A 16,593-nucleotide genomic window follows, 5' to 3' on the forward strand; every position below is an offset into this window, starting at 1 on the left:
CTGAACAAATTGCTGTCAAATATGTGTTGGTTTACATTGCAAAGTATATCCTGTGCAGTCCTCAGTAGAGTTACACGCACCTAAGCTCATTGATTTTAATGGACTTGGAAGGATGTAACTCTGCATAGGATTGCACTGTCTCTCTGTTAATGATGAGGAAGCTATGGAAGAGTAAACACAACCACCTGCTACCTCTCCCATTTGGGGAGGGAAGGGCTCGTGGTCCTTCTTTCTTGCATTTTTGGCTTTATCTGTGTCATACATCAAGTGTCTTGATCTGAGCTGAAGTCAATTGACCAGAGATATATTGAATTCACTGACATTTGCCAGGGAAATAAAACTCTCGGGAATCCACAAAGCTCCCACTTCTTTCCAGCAAGTGCGCAGAAAGCCAATAATGAGTATACATCAGTACAAAATCATTTCTCATCCCAATTCAGTGCTTGCCGAAATCCCATTAAAGTGAATCGGATACTCAAACAGCTTATCTGACTAATGCAAAAAAGGTTTTCCTCTCTCTCTTTTTTTTTACCTGCTCAAAAACCGAATTGTAAAGAACACACGTAACAGCTTTCCTGTGACTCGCCACTCTGCTCTTGCCTGTCTCTGGCTCCATTTCCAGTAAAGTCAATTGGTTGTTAAATGAGATGAACAGACGCCCACGAGGTTCATCAAAGTAAAGCAGAGAATGGAAGTCTAGGCTTTTGGGGAAGGAACCGGCAATCCTCTGAAGGCAAAGCTGATGCTGAATATCCCAGATCCTTAACACCTGCACAGAACAAAAAAAAAAAGGAAAAAGGAAAAATAATCAGAACCAGGTTTCAGAATTGAGTGTCAAGAGGGTTTTTTTTTAATTCAAAGAGTGTAGAAAAGGATATTTGATAGAATCCAAATTCATTTTTTTTTTTATTGTGGTAAAGCAGCAATAATGCAGTACTGTGGTCTGAACTCTCTGCTCTCTGAGTTCGATTCCAGCGGAAGCTGGATTCCGGCCCAAGGTTAACTCAGCCTTCCATCCTTCCGAGGTTGGTAAAATGAGTATCCAGTTTGCTGGGGGGGAAAGTGTAAAAGACTGGGGAAAGCAATGGCAAATCAACCTGCAAAAAGTCTGCCGTGAAAATGTTGTGAAAGCAACATCACCCCAGAGTCAGAAACGACTGATGCTTGCACAGGGGACCTTTCCTTTTCCTTTCCAAGGAGTGTAACTGCTTTGGGGGATTGCTTTGAATTGAGTTTCCTGTCAAGGGGGAGGGTGTCACAAGGAGTTGCACTGACTTCCATGATGCAGCCATTGTTTCCTGTTGGGAGGGAGGCTGACAGCATGCAGGAGGGGAAAAGATAAATAGTGCAAAATCCTTGGAAATAGTTTATGGTGGGTCGCCATGTTGGTCTGCATTAGGCAGGGGTGGAATTCTAGCAGGAGCTTCTTTGCATATTAGGACACACCCTCCTGATGCAGCCAATCCTCCAAGAGCTTACAAAAAAGAGTCTTGTAAGCTCTTGGAAGATTGGCTGCATCAGGGGCGTATGGCCTAATATGCAAAGGAGCTCCTGATAGAATTCCACCCCTGTTGTAGGAGACCTAGATTCAAATAGATGAATCTGTCTGAGACAGTCAAAGCTCTCTGATGAAGACAACTTTGACTCTTGAAAGCTTATACCCCCATAGAGTTTTTATATATTTATTTACTACTTGGACTTATATCCGGTCCTTCCCTGCAAGCAGGGCTGAGGACAGCTCACAGTAAGTTTAAAAGGCAAGAGATGCTCAGAGGAGATTTGCCATTGCCTACCTCTGTGTATCAAACCTAGGCTTCCTTGGGGGTCTCCCATCCAAATACTAACCAGGGCTGATCCCTCTTTGCTTCCAGAGCTGAAGAGATTGGACTAGTTTGGGCTATCTGACCCATTTTTTTTTATATAGACCTACCTCCAACAAACCTCTGTACAGATACTGAGAAACTAATTGGTACTCTGGTGGCTCTGAGTAATCTACATATCTGTTTACATCCCTTGGACCACTGCTAGCTTTCCTGACTAGGCAAGATGGCAGTATCTCCAGGTAGAGCCAGATAGGGATGTCATCCTTCTCACGGGACCTGGGAATTCCTCAGAATTACAGCTCATCTCCAGACTAGAGATCAGTTCCCCTGGAGAACATGGATGCTTTGGAGGGTGGACTCTATGGCACTGTACCCCGCTGAGGTCCCTGTCATTCTCAGACTCCACCCCCAAATCTCTAGGAGTTCTCCAATCTGGAGCTGGCAACCCTTCTCCCCATCCCCCACCAGTGGCCAGGGGGACCTAGCAACCTTAGGGCCAGAGCGTCCCTTCCCTAACCAATATATAAAACTTGGCCAGATAGCTCCCAACCCTGGGACAGCTGCAGTTCACTATGCCTGTTTACGTCACCCTGTGTGTCTTTAAAACAATTTGCCATGCTCACAATTATAGTGGTAAGAGAGGGGGGGGGGGGAGTGTCTCAGATTTTTCTACTGTAAAAATAGAATCTTACTCCATAAATAGGAACAGTTGTGTTGCATAGTAAAAGCCTGTTTGTGTTTTACAAGACTCAGGGCTCAAAAAGATGTGATGCTGGGAGTTCTGTGGATAGAGCTCCACATGGGAAAAGGTTTCCCTCTTCAAATCAGGCATACAGGGGCCCAGCTGGTACCGAAACTGTGGTGCAAGAGGATCAGAAATTTAAGACTTCCCCTGCACAATTTTTCCAACCTGGAATGGCCCCAGGGAGCTAATATTTGCGCCACTGGCAAGGGTTTCCAGCCTTCAGATTCTTCTAGAATTACAATGGCTTAATGAGATTATTATTGTTGTTGTTGTTGTTATGAAAAAGCTTTGGCTGTCGATTCCCACATATGAAACTTCTATTAAAGGGCCAGGACATTTTCCTCCACCTTCATTGGCACCCCTATGTATGCTTCAAGGAAATTCTCATTTTTTAAAAAATCCTCAGACTGAGTAGGGACGTGTTCCCATTAATATAGATGGTCATTCTCTTTCCAACGAAGGCCTTACCAGACACAAAGAATCAGCCAATCACTAATTTATATACTACTGCTTCCCCCCGAGTTGTCAACTCAAGGCTTTTGAAAATGGAAGCCTTTTATCTTTCCGGTTTTCTTCCTTGTCCAACATGGCATTGCAATAGTAGACATTTGATTTGGCTTGGCTGGCAGTCATTTAGAGATTGCTCTAGCAGAGCAGAAGGGCATTGTATGCAAATACCTAAACTAGCTCAGGTGCCTGCTCATCCATCAAAGTGAAACAAATTCATGCTCATGCCAAGAACAACACAGGGCTGTTTGTTAAAAAAAGAAAAAAAGGCTGAGCAAACAAAGGTAAAACAATGTTAGTGAAGCTATTGAGAGTCCTAGCGGCCAGCTAATGCAATCTGTTCAGGTCAGAATGAAAAGATATTGTCTTGGTTCTTGGGATGTAATGTTGAAGTATCAGATGTGAATATAGAACAAGAAAGAGCAAGGGCGAGGGATGGGCGCCAACCAAACTACAAAGCAAAATTCATGATGGATTTTGCCCTGTTCATGGTTCGCAAACTGAAGTTTGTGATGGGTCTATTGTCACAAACTTCTAGTTTGTGGACAGAGCAGAAAGTCCCTCAGAGTCCCTTTAAACCCCTGCTTTCTGTTCCTTGAAAAAGGCACAAAAACAGCTAAGTGGTGGGGAGCAGTCTGCTACCTGCTGCTCAGCTGTGTCAGGCTGTCTTGTGCAGTCCCTTTAAACTTTCCACTGTTCAGCTGTTTTTTGGGCTTTCTTGTGCAGTCCCTTTAAAGGGACTGCACAAAACAGCCCAATAGCTGAGTGGTGTGGAGCAAACTGCTCCCTGCCGCTCAGATGTTTTTCAGACTTTCTGCAAACTCTGTTTAAAGGGACTGCAGTTCCTTTCATTGGGGTTTGTGGGGCCATAAACCACAAACTGGTTCATTTTGTGAATGAACCTCTGGGTTCGGTTTATGGTTCAGCCATGAACTGACACCAACCGCACTTTTCTGGTTTGTACCCATCCCTATGAAGGGGCTAAGCTTAAGGTTCCATTATGACCTTCTGCTGTGGTTTTAACAGCAGTCAGACATATAGATAAAGAGAGGGGCTATGGCTCATTTGTAAAGTATATACTTTGTATGCAGAAAGCCCTGTGTTCAATCCCTGGTATGATCTATGTATTTATTTAATTCATTCTTACCGTACATTTCCCACCAATGGGGACCAAGGCTGCTTACATCATTCTCCTCTCCTCCATTTTATCTGAACAATCCTGTGAAATAGGTTAGGTGGAAAGAGTGTGACTGGCCCAAGGTTACCCAGGCAGCTTCCCTGACAGGGGTGGAGATTTGAGCCAGGGCCTCCCAGATACTGGTCCAACAGTTTTAACCACTACACCTCACTGGGTCATAGACAGCAAGCACTGGGAAAGAGCTCCTTTCACTCAAACCAAATAGGCCTATGGTCTGACTATGGAAAGGGTAAGTTTCTCAAATAAAGCCTCAAATGAATCAAAGACTGAGAAAAGGCACTGCTTAAAGGACAAAAGCCTGCTGGTATAGGGAGATAAGGAAATTGTTCTTGAGATTCAGTACTTCTGTTCTTGCTGTGTGACCTACTGTACGGTTAGCCAAAGGACAGGTGGGACACACCAAAAAGCAAAGAAACATAACTACTGAATAAAACAGCTGTTGCTTAGGCTGCCAGCTTCAAGGCAGGTTTACATAAATATGTCCACATGTAGGGTAACCTAAGATCTTATTCAGTGCTAGTCTTCTGGAGGTGCAGCAGCTGTAACACACCTGGATCATGGCTTTAGAGAGATACCAACAACCTTCATTGCGCTCAAATGGTGTCAGTTGAATTTCCACTCTAAGGTTGTCAGCTCTGGCTTGGGAAATTCCTGGAGGTTTGGGGGTGGTGCCTTCAGGGGGTGAAGTTTGGGGAGGGGAGGGAGCTCAGCAGGCATGTGCTGTCACAAGCAGGTCAAAGGTCAGCTCCTCCAACCCTCCCCTTGCTGTGTAAATGTTCTGCCTTGTATTACTCAACCTGAAAAATACTTCCTAGTTAACTTCAGGTTTTTCTCAAGGTTAAAGAGACATTAATCCAATCTGAAAACCCAGAGGGGCCACCAGCAGCCCCATCACTGTCTTGATCACCATCCTCTAGCCTTTAATGTCTTTACAGGCAGCTATCACTCAGTTTTTCTGAGCTTCCAAGAGAAATGCAAGTCTTAGAGCATCCACTCTCTGTAGCCTCTCTAGGATTTCTATTTCTCCTAGAGTTTATGATTCATTCTGGAAAGCTGATCACTGAAGTTCAATTTTAATTCAGGGAGTTCTCCAAACCCAACCCAGTGGTTGGCAACCCCACCCTTTCCCCAGAAACAAAGAGCAAAATAAAGCATCTCTGGAAATTAGAATTGAAGCTGATTTAGAGTCAAGTCACTTTACAAAATCTTCATCCCTCCCCCTCTATATTCAGCCAACAGATATGGTTTGTGCTTAGAAATGATGTCTTAAGGGAGCACAGGCCTGTCTCCAGGGCTGCCAGCCTCCACATGGCAGCTGGAGATCTCCTGAGATTACAGTTTATCTCCAGGCAACAGAGATCAGCTCACCTGCAGAAAATGGTCACTTTGGAAGGTGATTCTATGGCATTATGTCCCATTGAAGATTGAAGTCTCTCCCCTCCCCAAACTCCAACCTCGTCAGGCTCCCCCTCCAAAATATCCAGGAATTCCCTAAATTGGAGCTGGCAACGCTGCATGTGAGGGAGGGGAGTTCATGCCTTTCTCTGGTGCCATTTTCCTCACCTAAAATAGCCCTGGGGGGCTGCTGTTTGCTGTCTTGGGGAATCTTACATGAACTGATGGCTACATGTAAGTTTTCCCAACAGGGAAAGAGCAGATCCCTGGGACTGTTCCAGGCTGGAGAAAAGGAGCACTGGGGAGTTCTTCCTGCACACCATAGTCTCAATCCCAATCAAGCACATTTATGCCTGGGAAGGGAATTAAGTTCCAAGCATGGAATTTCCACTGCACACCTGATTGAAAGTCTTTGTAGTAACCACATGGGGCACATAAGGAAGGACTTTGTAAAATGAATTGGTTCTGGTGGGACAGCTTAAATGGCATTTCTAAAGGATAGAGTGAAATTTAATACACTTAAATACTAGGATTTTTTTTTTTAAGTAGATTAAAATGCACTTCGATTGCCTCCATAGAGGTTTCATTTCACACGGAGGCTCCAAGTGAGTAATCAGTTCTGTTTGTATGATATAGATGTTGGCCAATTGAAGCCCTCTTGGTGTAGTGGTTAAGTGTGCGGACTCTTATCTGGGAGAACCAGGTTTGATTCCCCACTACTCCACTTGCACCTGCTGGAATGACCCTGGGTCAGCCATAGCTCTGGCAGCGGTTGTCCTTGAAAGGGCAGCTGCTGTGAGAGCCCTCTCAGCCCCACCCACCTCACAGGGTGTCTGTTGTGGGGGGAGAAGATATAGGAGATTGTAAGCTGCTCTGAGTCTCTGATTCAGAGAGAAGAGCAGGGTATAAATCTGCAGTCTTCTCTTTTTTTCATGAAAAATCACAAAGTGAGGCATTCCCAGTTACAGAGAGCAGAAACTATTTAGAAAGTTATATTATTGGATGGAGAAAAAAAAAGAGTTTTAAGATTCTAGCTACATGGCTGACAGGAAGGGGCAGGGCTAGGCTTCCCAATCTCCAGGTCCCAGCGGGGGATCCCCCGGTTTTACAGGCTTCCCCCCTCCCCCAGCCAGCTGGCCGGCGGGGGAAGCCCCTCCCCCACAGCCATTATGCACCTCCATGAACGATTCCCATAGGGAATGATGGGGAATTGATCCGTGGGTATCGGGAGCTCTGGGGGGGGGGCTGTTTTTTGAGCTAGAGGTGCCACATTTTCAGTATAGCATCTAGTGCCTCTCCCGAAAATACCTCCCAAGTTTCAAAAGGATTGGAGCAGGGGGTCCAATTCTATGAGCCCCAAAAGAAGGTGCCCCTATCCTTCATTATTTTCTATGGAAGGAAGGCATTTTAAAAGGTGTGCTGTCCCTTTAAATGTGATGACAAGAACTCCCTTGGAGTTCAATTCTGCTTGTCACACCCTTGATCCTGGCTCCGCCCCCAATGTCTCCTGGCTCCACCCCAAGGTCTCCTGGCTCCACCCCCAAAGTCCCCAGGTATTTCTTGAATTGGACTTGGCAACCCTAGGCAGGGCAAAAGAAGGAAGTCACCTGAGAGCTGCATTCTGGAACAAACAAAGAAATAGCATTTAGTGGAGCAGAAAGAAAGAAAGCACACATATCTCTATCTAACTAGGCTCACTCCTCTGCTGCACCCTGCAGGAGTGGACTTCTTTTGTACATCTGACTTAGTATATTCCATCCTGAGATTGAGAGCTGGTGTGGTGAACCGGTTAAAAAATGTCAGACTAGGATCTGGGAAACCCAGGTTCAAATCCCCACTCTGCTGTGGAACCTGGCTGGGCAATCTTGGGTCAGTCACACACTCTCAGCCTCACCTAACTCTTCACAGAGTTGTTGCAAGGATACAATGGAAGAGAGGAGAATGATGTAAGGTGCTTTGAGGAGAAAGGTGGGGAATAAATAAATGAAAACAATCAGGCAGGCTGCAAACTTCACCAGGAACGTGACTGACAGTCAAACTTACCAGATTTGCAGGTTTCAGTCATGCATTAATCCATCACCCAGTCTGTTAGGTTCATGCAAAACAGCCATAAATGCCTGCCCAAGAGCAGGGCTTTTTTGTGGCAGGAACTCCTTTGCATATTAGGCTACATTCTCCTGATGTAGCCAATCCTCCAAGAGCTTACAGTAGCCCCTTTAAGAAGAACCCTGTAAGCATTTGGTGGATTGGCTATGTCAGGGGGGGTGTAGCCTAATATGCAAAGGTGTTCCGTGCTACAAAAAAAGCCCTGTCCAAGAGGCTTCCACTATGTATGTTTTTCAACACTCCACATGTGCCAGACTCTGCCTTTAGAGTAGAAATGCCAGATCTCCTTCTACAGCAGAAAATCTAGCAGCCTAAACCTCCACCCATGCCACTTCCCAACAGAGTGGTGGGAGGAAAAATGGGGTGAAGGGTTTTGCTACTGAGCCAATGTGTGACATCCGTAAAACTGGAAGTGGCATCATTGTGTCAGCCCAGCACAATGAAATCATTTCCAGTTTCTGACAAGAAATGATGCCGCACACTGACGCTATGCCAAATAGCTTGTCCCTTGCTGAGAATTAAGTTCTCTTGCCAGGGTGCCAGTTTGGAGCTGGAAACCCTCCATTAGTGTCACTAGGGACTATATAGTTGAATGCAGGCAGGTAGGGTTTTATTAAAAGCCAGCATTTATTTATGACCGATTTATATGATTTGCAACTGTGTTGTCTATTATTTTTTTAAAAAAAAATGCCTGCTAAGCAGAGCCATTATGCAGCAAGGATGGGAGATAGTAATAGAACTCAGTCAGGCTGTGCGAGAAAGCTCAGGCACAGAAAGTCAATTGCAATGTGCTTGTGACTGAGAAGGAATACAGTGAAGAAGCCTGCCAAAAAGGCATAAACAGGTTGATGAACAGTTAAATCAATCAGCAGAAACCAGTCCCTTGTTCACAGCCAGTAAACAGGCTGTTGGGTTATCAAGCAGCCCTCGATTTAGTCTAAACCGCTGCAAAGTGGAACAGAACTGGGGAACTGCGGCCATTTGGGTTTCATTTTATTAGCCTTGCTTAGAGACCCAAAACTAACTGTCTCTGATTGGCTCCTACTCACCTTATCCTTTGCGAAGCTGAAAAGCAGTTTGCGCTCAGTCATGAACTGGACAGCTAGGACACTGTCTGAATGGCCTTCCAGGACTCCGGCGGATTTGGAGGTGACATAAGGGTTCCAAAGGCAAACACGGCGATTAATCCCTGCAGTTGCTGTTCAATTTCAAAGTCACACAATGTTACAAAAAAAAAAAAATTCTTACTAAACCAATAAATTAACCTCAGCTGTAGTAACTGCAAAAACAAAAATAGAATCTATCACATATATCCCACTTTGTTCCAAGGAGCATGCATAGTTCACTTCACATTAGAATCAATGTGAAGAATCAGGCATGGTTTTTCCACACATCTGTTCTCCCTCTGCATTTTTACTAGCGTGGAGTCAGTTTATTTTCTTTCGCACCTAATCAGGATTTTCAAGCGAGAGTGCTATAATCATCGGTGGCACCATCAGGGCTTTTCTTTTGTAGCAGGAACTCCTTTGCATATTAGGCCACACACCCTGATGTAGCCAGTCCTCCAAGCAGTGGCAGACTGGGTCTAAAAATATTGGTTGCCAGGAGACAAAGGAGGCCCCCCCACAACTATCAGGCTATCATTTAATTTTTATAAGAAATAAATAATTTTTTTCAAAAAATACATAAATGGAAAAAAGGTACAATTAAAACTTTTGCGAAATAAATGTGTATTATATATGTGTGTGTAATTACAGTGTACATATATTGTACATTTTAGTGGCAGTATGCAGTAGATATTAAATGTAAATACAGATTGCATTTTCTCCAGGGGATGTGATCTCTGCCGGCTGAAAAGCAGGAGATCCCCAGGCCCCACCTGGAGGCTGGCAACCCTAAATGCAATGTAAATTTTATTTGCATTAAGTAATAATACTGGAACTTCTATTATATTTTCAGGCTACTAAGAGGACATTAACATTTTTAACATATTGTCTAATGCAGGAATGGCCAAACTTACTTAATGTAAGAGCCATATAGAATACACATCAGATGTTTGAGAGCCGCAAGACGTGAACGTCAGATGTTTGAGAGCCACCAGGAAGAAAGGAAAATGGATGGGAGAAAGGTGGGAGAGTGGGGGGGGGAGCAACTTTAAATGTATTCTCCAAGCCATTAGCTGGCTTGGCTTGGGGAAATGATTTAAAGAGAGAAATGCCTTCTCCAAGATGGTCGATGGGGCAATGGGGGCTTCGAGAGCCAAATAATATGTGTGAAAGAGCCACATGTGGCTCCCGAGCCACAGTTCGGCCACTCCTGGTCTAATGTTTAAGGGGGCCCACTTCATCAAGGGCCCACTTGCCATTGGGCAAGATGACACCCTGGCCAGTCTGCCACTGCCTCCAAGAGTTTACAGGGCTCTTCTTACAGGGCCTACTATAAGCTCTTGGAGGACTGGCTACATCGGGGTGTGTGATCTATTATGCAAAGGAGTTCCAGCTACAATAAAAGCCCTGGGCACCATTGGTGGAATCACAGCACATACACACACCCTTTATTTTTGGAACATGCCTATATCAATATATCAATAACGTAGCTGCCTTTTAAAAATAGCACAAAAATATTGATATATCGATACAGCATTGTAATGATAGGCCAAGCAAATTCCCTGAATTCTCAGTCTTCTTCTTTTTTAGGAAAGTCTCTCTCCTTCCTCCTCCTTGTCTCTGTGAAGGAAGAGCATAGAGACTTCCTCTTTATTAAAAAATGAAATCTGGGAATTCAGAAACCCTGTTTGACCTGTCATTACAATGCTATATTGATATATCAGTATTTTAGTGTTGCAGCCATTCATCATCAGTGCAGACAGGGTGCTGGAGAAGAAGTGTTTTGACTATTTTGATAGGGCAGTCATCAAAAAGTGAGCTGTAGGTGGGCATGAAGAGTGAAACAAAGAAAACTGACAGAAACATTATGCATGAATGAAAAGAAAAAGATTGGGGCAAAAGTGGTCTCAAAAGGAATGGGGGGACAGTAAAAAAAATGATATGAAAACAAAAATATGTGCAGAAATCAAGGGATAAAATGAAGCAGCATGGGAACCAACAAAATAAGTGGAAAACCCCCCAACACAATTCAGCAAGCTTCACACAGTTGAGGACAGATTTGAACGTTGGTCTCCACAGTATGACACCCAAAGTACTACAACAGCTTTATTCCCTTCCAGATATGATCACGTATATTACAGGGCTTTTTTTGTAGAAGGAACTCCTTTGCATATTAGGCCACACAACCCTGATGAAGCCAATTCTCCAAAGAGCTTACAGGGCTTTTAGTACGGGGCCTACTGTAAGCTCCAGGAGGACTGGCTGCATCAGGGGAGTGCAGCCTAATATGCAAAGGAGTTCCTGCTACAAAAAAAGTCATATATATACAGAGAGAGAGAGATTGAATGTCCAAGGGGGTTATTTACTGTCATCCTAAAAACTGCTATTTTTGCAATAGTTGGTTTTGTTTAGAATAACCATGATCCATAGAAGAAAAACACACAAGACAGAGATTCAGATTCCATCTCCGTTAAGGAGTCAACTCTATCCCCTTTGAAAGTTGTTTCAGGTCCAGGTTTGGGAAAGTAGAATAATAATCATCATCTCACAGAGTTCAGAAAGAAAGTTCCAATAAAGATCTTGCAAATCAAAAGTACTGCATGGAAAGATACACAATATTTAATGCATTATTTAAATTGCTTCTTTGCCCTATTGCTTATTCATGTTTTTTTTAAACACCCTTAAAATGTAAAACCTATCTAAACTGAATCTCATTCTAATAAAGCATTTGGTCTGGGGTTTTTTTAAAATAAAACCTTGCTTTTTTGATGCTTACAACTGGCAAACCTCCAAAAGAAATCATTCTACAGTTAAGAAGCAACCACCAATGTTTCCCTGCCTCTCTGCCTCTCTGCCCTCTCTTTGCACATTTATACCATAGACCTAAAGTGATTCAATAGTCATTTGCTCATCCTTGGCTGATAACAGATGGGTAGTTTGGGATGAATGGGAGGCGTCCCAAATTGGGTGGGCTCAGAAAGAACCGTCCCAAAACATTCACATGCTCCATCACAAGGTGCCCTTATCCCGCCCGCAGGGCGCCTTGGCACGGTCAGACAGTTGTAGTGCCCCATTCCCTTGGTGTGGTTTGGTTTTCTTTTTTCCATACATTCTAGTGGTCATTCAAAAGTGGTAGCTTTCTGAGCCACTCTGAGGACACCAGAGGACAGAATGAGTATGCAATGGGGACGGGTGCCAGATGTTAGCGTTTGGAAGGATTTTTCATGTCGGTTTCTGATGTGTCTCTGTCAGCTCAAACTGTCCATCCGTTATCAGGGAAACAATAGGGTCAAGCAGCACAAGACACAAAGAGATCTGTGCCTGGAGCTCCCCAGTGGTTTTCATCGGCAGACATCCACCAAGAGCAGAATGATTTGGATCAGGACCACAGGAGGAGGGGAGTAATCCCTTCCCTACTGCAGCACGGAGTTGATATTGGTCACATTAGGGGAAACAATAGACAATTTGTACGTTTCTGCAGCAGGTCCAGTGGCGATTCCAAGGGCTACATCAAGTCAGGAAACTGGTGCAGCAAGCAAAGGGTTAGTCCGCTCACCATCTGCCATGTGCCAAGCCAGGCCTGACCTGACCCTGTAACTCTCTATCAGTTATAACCACTCAGAAATTAAAAAACCATTCATGAATCTCTCAGCCTTTCCTCCAGTCTTCCTCTATATTCTGTCAGTCAGGAGGGCATGAGATCTGTAATGAAAAAACCTCCCATCCTCACAAAAAATGCCAGGGTTTACACCGATTAAATTTGTTCACAATATGAGCATGTGGTGTAATAATTATCATATGTCAGGGTGTGTAGTATAGCCAGGAGATCCTAGGATTGTCTGGCAGTCAGAAGCTCCAGCTCTTTTGTGATGAGCTAGGCTTATGGTGGATTGAAAGAGCTCTGAGAGAACAGTGACTGACTCAAGGTCATTCAGCTGGCTTCAAATGGAGGTGTGGAGAATCAAGTTCTCCAGATTAGAGTCCACCGCTCTTAACCACTGCTCTTAACCACCGCTCTTAACCACTTAGCATTTATTGTGGCAGCCAATGAGAGGGGGGACAAAATTCCAAGGCACCTGGTCACCATGGGACTGTGAAGCTGAAGAAATCATTGTTTCCATGCAGTGGTCTCTTTGGTTCTTGTAATATCAGGGGGTTACAATTCTTAAATAATAATAATAAAAAGATTCCCTGAGCCTGTGAGATTCTGAACAGCCCTGAACTGCTTTAGTTCAGAAATTGATGTTAGACAGTTCTCCACTGTGCAAGCCTTTAAATGTTTGCATAGGGTCTACACCTCTATTCCCCCTTGCAATTTGCTCTTCTTGCTCTTCTTTCGACTTGCTCTTCAAAACTATCTTGAACTGTATAAGATGCTCTATACCAGATAAGCTTTCACACTTTGCAGCATCCTCTCCGATCCCTGGCAATATTTCTTTATTGGCTTTTCTATCCATGGTTCGTCAACACCCCATTCTGAGGCCCTCAGGCTCCCTTTGTTCCATTTTTCACCTGTCGTCCCCATTTCACATCTGAACTCCAACTCACGGTATGAGATTCTCTTTTTTTAGCGCTAAACTTAGATTCCTCCTGTCAGCAGGTGTTCCTCTCAACACGCTCTTACATTTGTATCTGACTCATGAAGGGCACCGCAGAGAGAGTTCCCTCTAGCCATTTCTGAGCTGCAGAGTCAGTGGTGAGAAAATAGGAGCAACAATTCACCCCTTAGCCCCAAAACTGGTGGCATTATGGTTTTTTGCCTCAGAAATATAGAGAACTGGGATTTTATGAAGGGAATAAGAATCCTCAGAGCCTCTGCAAGACAAAAGTTTGTAGAACTTCTCTAGGAAAGCCACAATAGTTATAAAAGGGGAAAGAAAGGCAGTCCCCTGTGCAAGCACCGAGTCATTACCATCCTGTGGGATGATGTCACATCACGATGCTTTCTTTGCAGACTTTTTATGGGGTGGCTTGCCATCACGTTCCCCAGACATCTACACTTTATCCCCAACAAGCTGGGTACTCATTTTATTGACCTCAGAAGGATGGAAGGCTGAGTCAACCTTGAGCCAGCTACCTGAACCCAGCTTCTGCCAGGATCGAACTCAGGTCGTGAGCAGAGCTTGGACTGCCAGTACTTCAGCTTACCACTCTGTGCCACGGGGTTATCTAAAAATCTACTCACATTTGTAGCACAGTAATGTTGTGCCATGTGATGTGGTGGTTAGAGTGCTGAGCTAGGGCTGGGCAACCATAGTGCCCAAAGAGATGAAGGCAGAAGTTAAGGAGATGATAGTCAATGTGGAGAAGCACTACTTAAAGCTAACTGAAAATAGTAACTTTGTAATGAAAGATCTCAAATGCCAGAACAGGGAAGCCGTTCAAAAGTTCAATTGAAAGCAAACTTTGAAATGTCTACCGGACTCTCTTCAGTGTTATCTTGAAACCTGAAATAAAAGATAACACCTTGTTTGTTTAACCCTGTAGGCTGGTTGTCTCAGGGAAAGAAAGACACACATGAGCAAAGATCTTGGTCTATTTATTTTAGGATATGAATAAATGGTGGCAGTGTGTGAATGAAGCAGTGCTTAAGTCCCTAATGCCAAAAGGCTCTGGGTGTCTGTGTGGAAGGCAATTATTAAAGGGGATTGGGCTACTGTGTCTGTTGATATCTGTGAGTAAGAGGGATGACCTGTTATGCAAAACAGGCATGCCTCTCTATATATTTTAAATGAGGCAAGATGAGTAGTGATGTGTGATTCCCTGACCTACCTGTTACCCTGAATCCTATGGGGGAGAGGTTGTGGAGGGTGTCAGGCACTCAATGAGTGAGAAAAAGGTTATCACACTAATGTAACTATCGGGTTTTGTTATGAGGAAAAAAATGAGTTTTGCTGCCATGAGCTCCTTGGAGGAAGGGTGACATAAACATGAAAGAGATATATAGATCTGCAGGCATTTAGAAAATTGAAGACCTGATCACTGCTAGGTAAATGGCGTATTTTATAACCTCACCACAATTTACTACAATTTGCTGTAGGAAATGCAGCCCTAGCAAATGACACCCTGATTTTATCACACTTACATTCTATATGAGAACCGCTCCAGTATTGCCACTTTCTTTGGACAGACCTACTGGGATTGTCTACCCCTTTTACAAAGAACACCAGTAAGCATCAGAAATCTGATCGGGTTGCCAACAGGCCTGGACAAAAATGTCCTGTTCTTTTAATAAAGGCTTAATGTATGGAAATAGGTAGCTGAAGGTTTTCATGGCAGAGTAGTAAATAAAATCACCTGGAAAATAACATCACATTAGGCCTCTATTCAAGGGAGAGGTCTGTATTTTTAACCAGGCATCCCTAGAGTCTGGTCACAGCTGGATTTAAATGCCTGGAAAAAATATCCATGCAGCCATTACCATTATTTTATGCATCTACAGTGACATTCTTAGCAGACTCATGCCCTTACAAACTGATTGACTTTAATGCACCTAGAAAAGCACAACACTGTTTAGGATTGTGCCACTGGTTTTTTTTTTATCTTACAGGTGTATAGTCAAGACCTGTATGATTACGGCTATTTATATACTGGTATCTACTTACGGTGGGAAATTTGGAAATATAACAACAGTGCTGTCTGGGCCCAGGATTTTTATTTTATGTCAACTGACTATATATATTTTGCTGATTCGTTTCAGAGCAATTTCTGATGCCCTGGTGATTGGCTCACAAATTCAATTGCACATTACAAGCAGCCTCATCAGGCTCTCAAAAAGTTCACATTTTCAAACACTCAAGACTGTTCTGCATAATTCCTTAAATGATTTTCACACATGCAGTCTTGTCCTGCTCACCCATGACTGTCCCTGTTACCCATTTGCCATCTTTCTAACCCACCTGATGCTGGGGAGCAGGAATCAACTAACAAAAGAAGGGCTTTCTTGGATTATCTTTGGGAAGGGCAATGCTACCTGGCTTCCCACTTTAATATTCCTAAATGTTGCTCACATTGCCTGCTCAGCTTCCAAAGCTGAGCATGACCATGTTAATCAAGGGTCAGAAACTGGACCACATTTTTGTGCTGCCACCAGCTTGGGAGTTGGCCAGAGGCTAAGAGAATAGGGAGGGAAAACTAAGGGAGCACCTTATTGTTAGGGTTGCCAATCCCCAGGTGGGGGCAGGAGATTCCCTGGGTTGGAGACCCTCTCCTACTTCAGAGTCTTCATAAAGCAAGGGGGATAATGTCTGCTGGGCACTCCATTATTCCCTATGGAGACCAATCCCCATAGGGTATAATGGAGAATTGATCTGCGGGTATCTGGGGCTCTGGGGGAGCTGTTTTTTTGAGGTAGAGGCACCAAATTTTCAGCATAGCATCCAGTGCCTCTCCTCAAATCACCCTTCAAGCTTCAAAAGAATTGGACCAGGGTGTCCAATTCTACAAGCTCCAAAAGAAGGTGTCCCTATCCTTTATTATTTCTAATGGAAGGAAGAAGAAGAAGAATTGCAGATTTATACCCCGCCCTTCTCTCTGAATCAGAGACTCAGAGCGGCTTACAATCTCCTATATCTTCTCCCCCCACAACAGACACCCTGTGAGGTGGGTGGGACTGAGAGGGCTCTCACAGCAGCTGCCCTTTCAAGGACAACCTCTGCCAGAGCTATGGCTAACCCAAGGCCATTCCAGCAGGTGCAAGTGGAGGAGTGGGGA

General features: G+C 44.0%; 1 protein-coding gene across 2 annotated transcripts in view; it reads right to left on the bottom strand.

Annotated features, from left to right (window-relative positions):
- Positions 1–16,593, bottom strand: part of WDR49 (WD repeat domain 49) — a 165,688-nt gene that overhangs the window by 104,046 nt on the left and 45,049 nt on the right. For both annotated transcript variants that reach the window (XM_060242445.1, XM_060242446.1), the window contains 2 exons: positions 8,824–8,972; positions 533–769 (listed from right to left, as the gene is read on the bottom strand). In XM_060242445.1, coding sequence (XP_060098428.1) covers positions 533–769; positions 8,824–8,972 — 386 coding nt within the window. The remainder of the gene's footprint in view (positions 1–532; positions 770–8,823; positions 8,973–16,593) is intronic.

The sequence above is a fragment of the Heteronotia binoei genome, chromosome 6, assembly GCF_032191835.1.
Source record: "Heteronotia binoei isolate CCM8104 ecotype False Entrance Well chromosome 6, APGP_CSIRO_Hbin_v1, whole genome shotgun sequence".
NCBI classification, from domain to species: domain Eukaryota; kingdom Metazoa; phylum Chordata; class Lepidosauria; order Squamata; family Gekkonidae; genus Heteronotia; species Heteronotia binoei.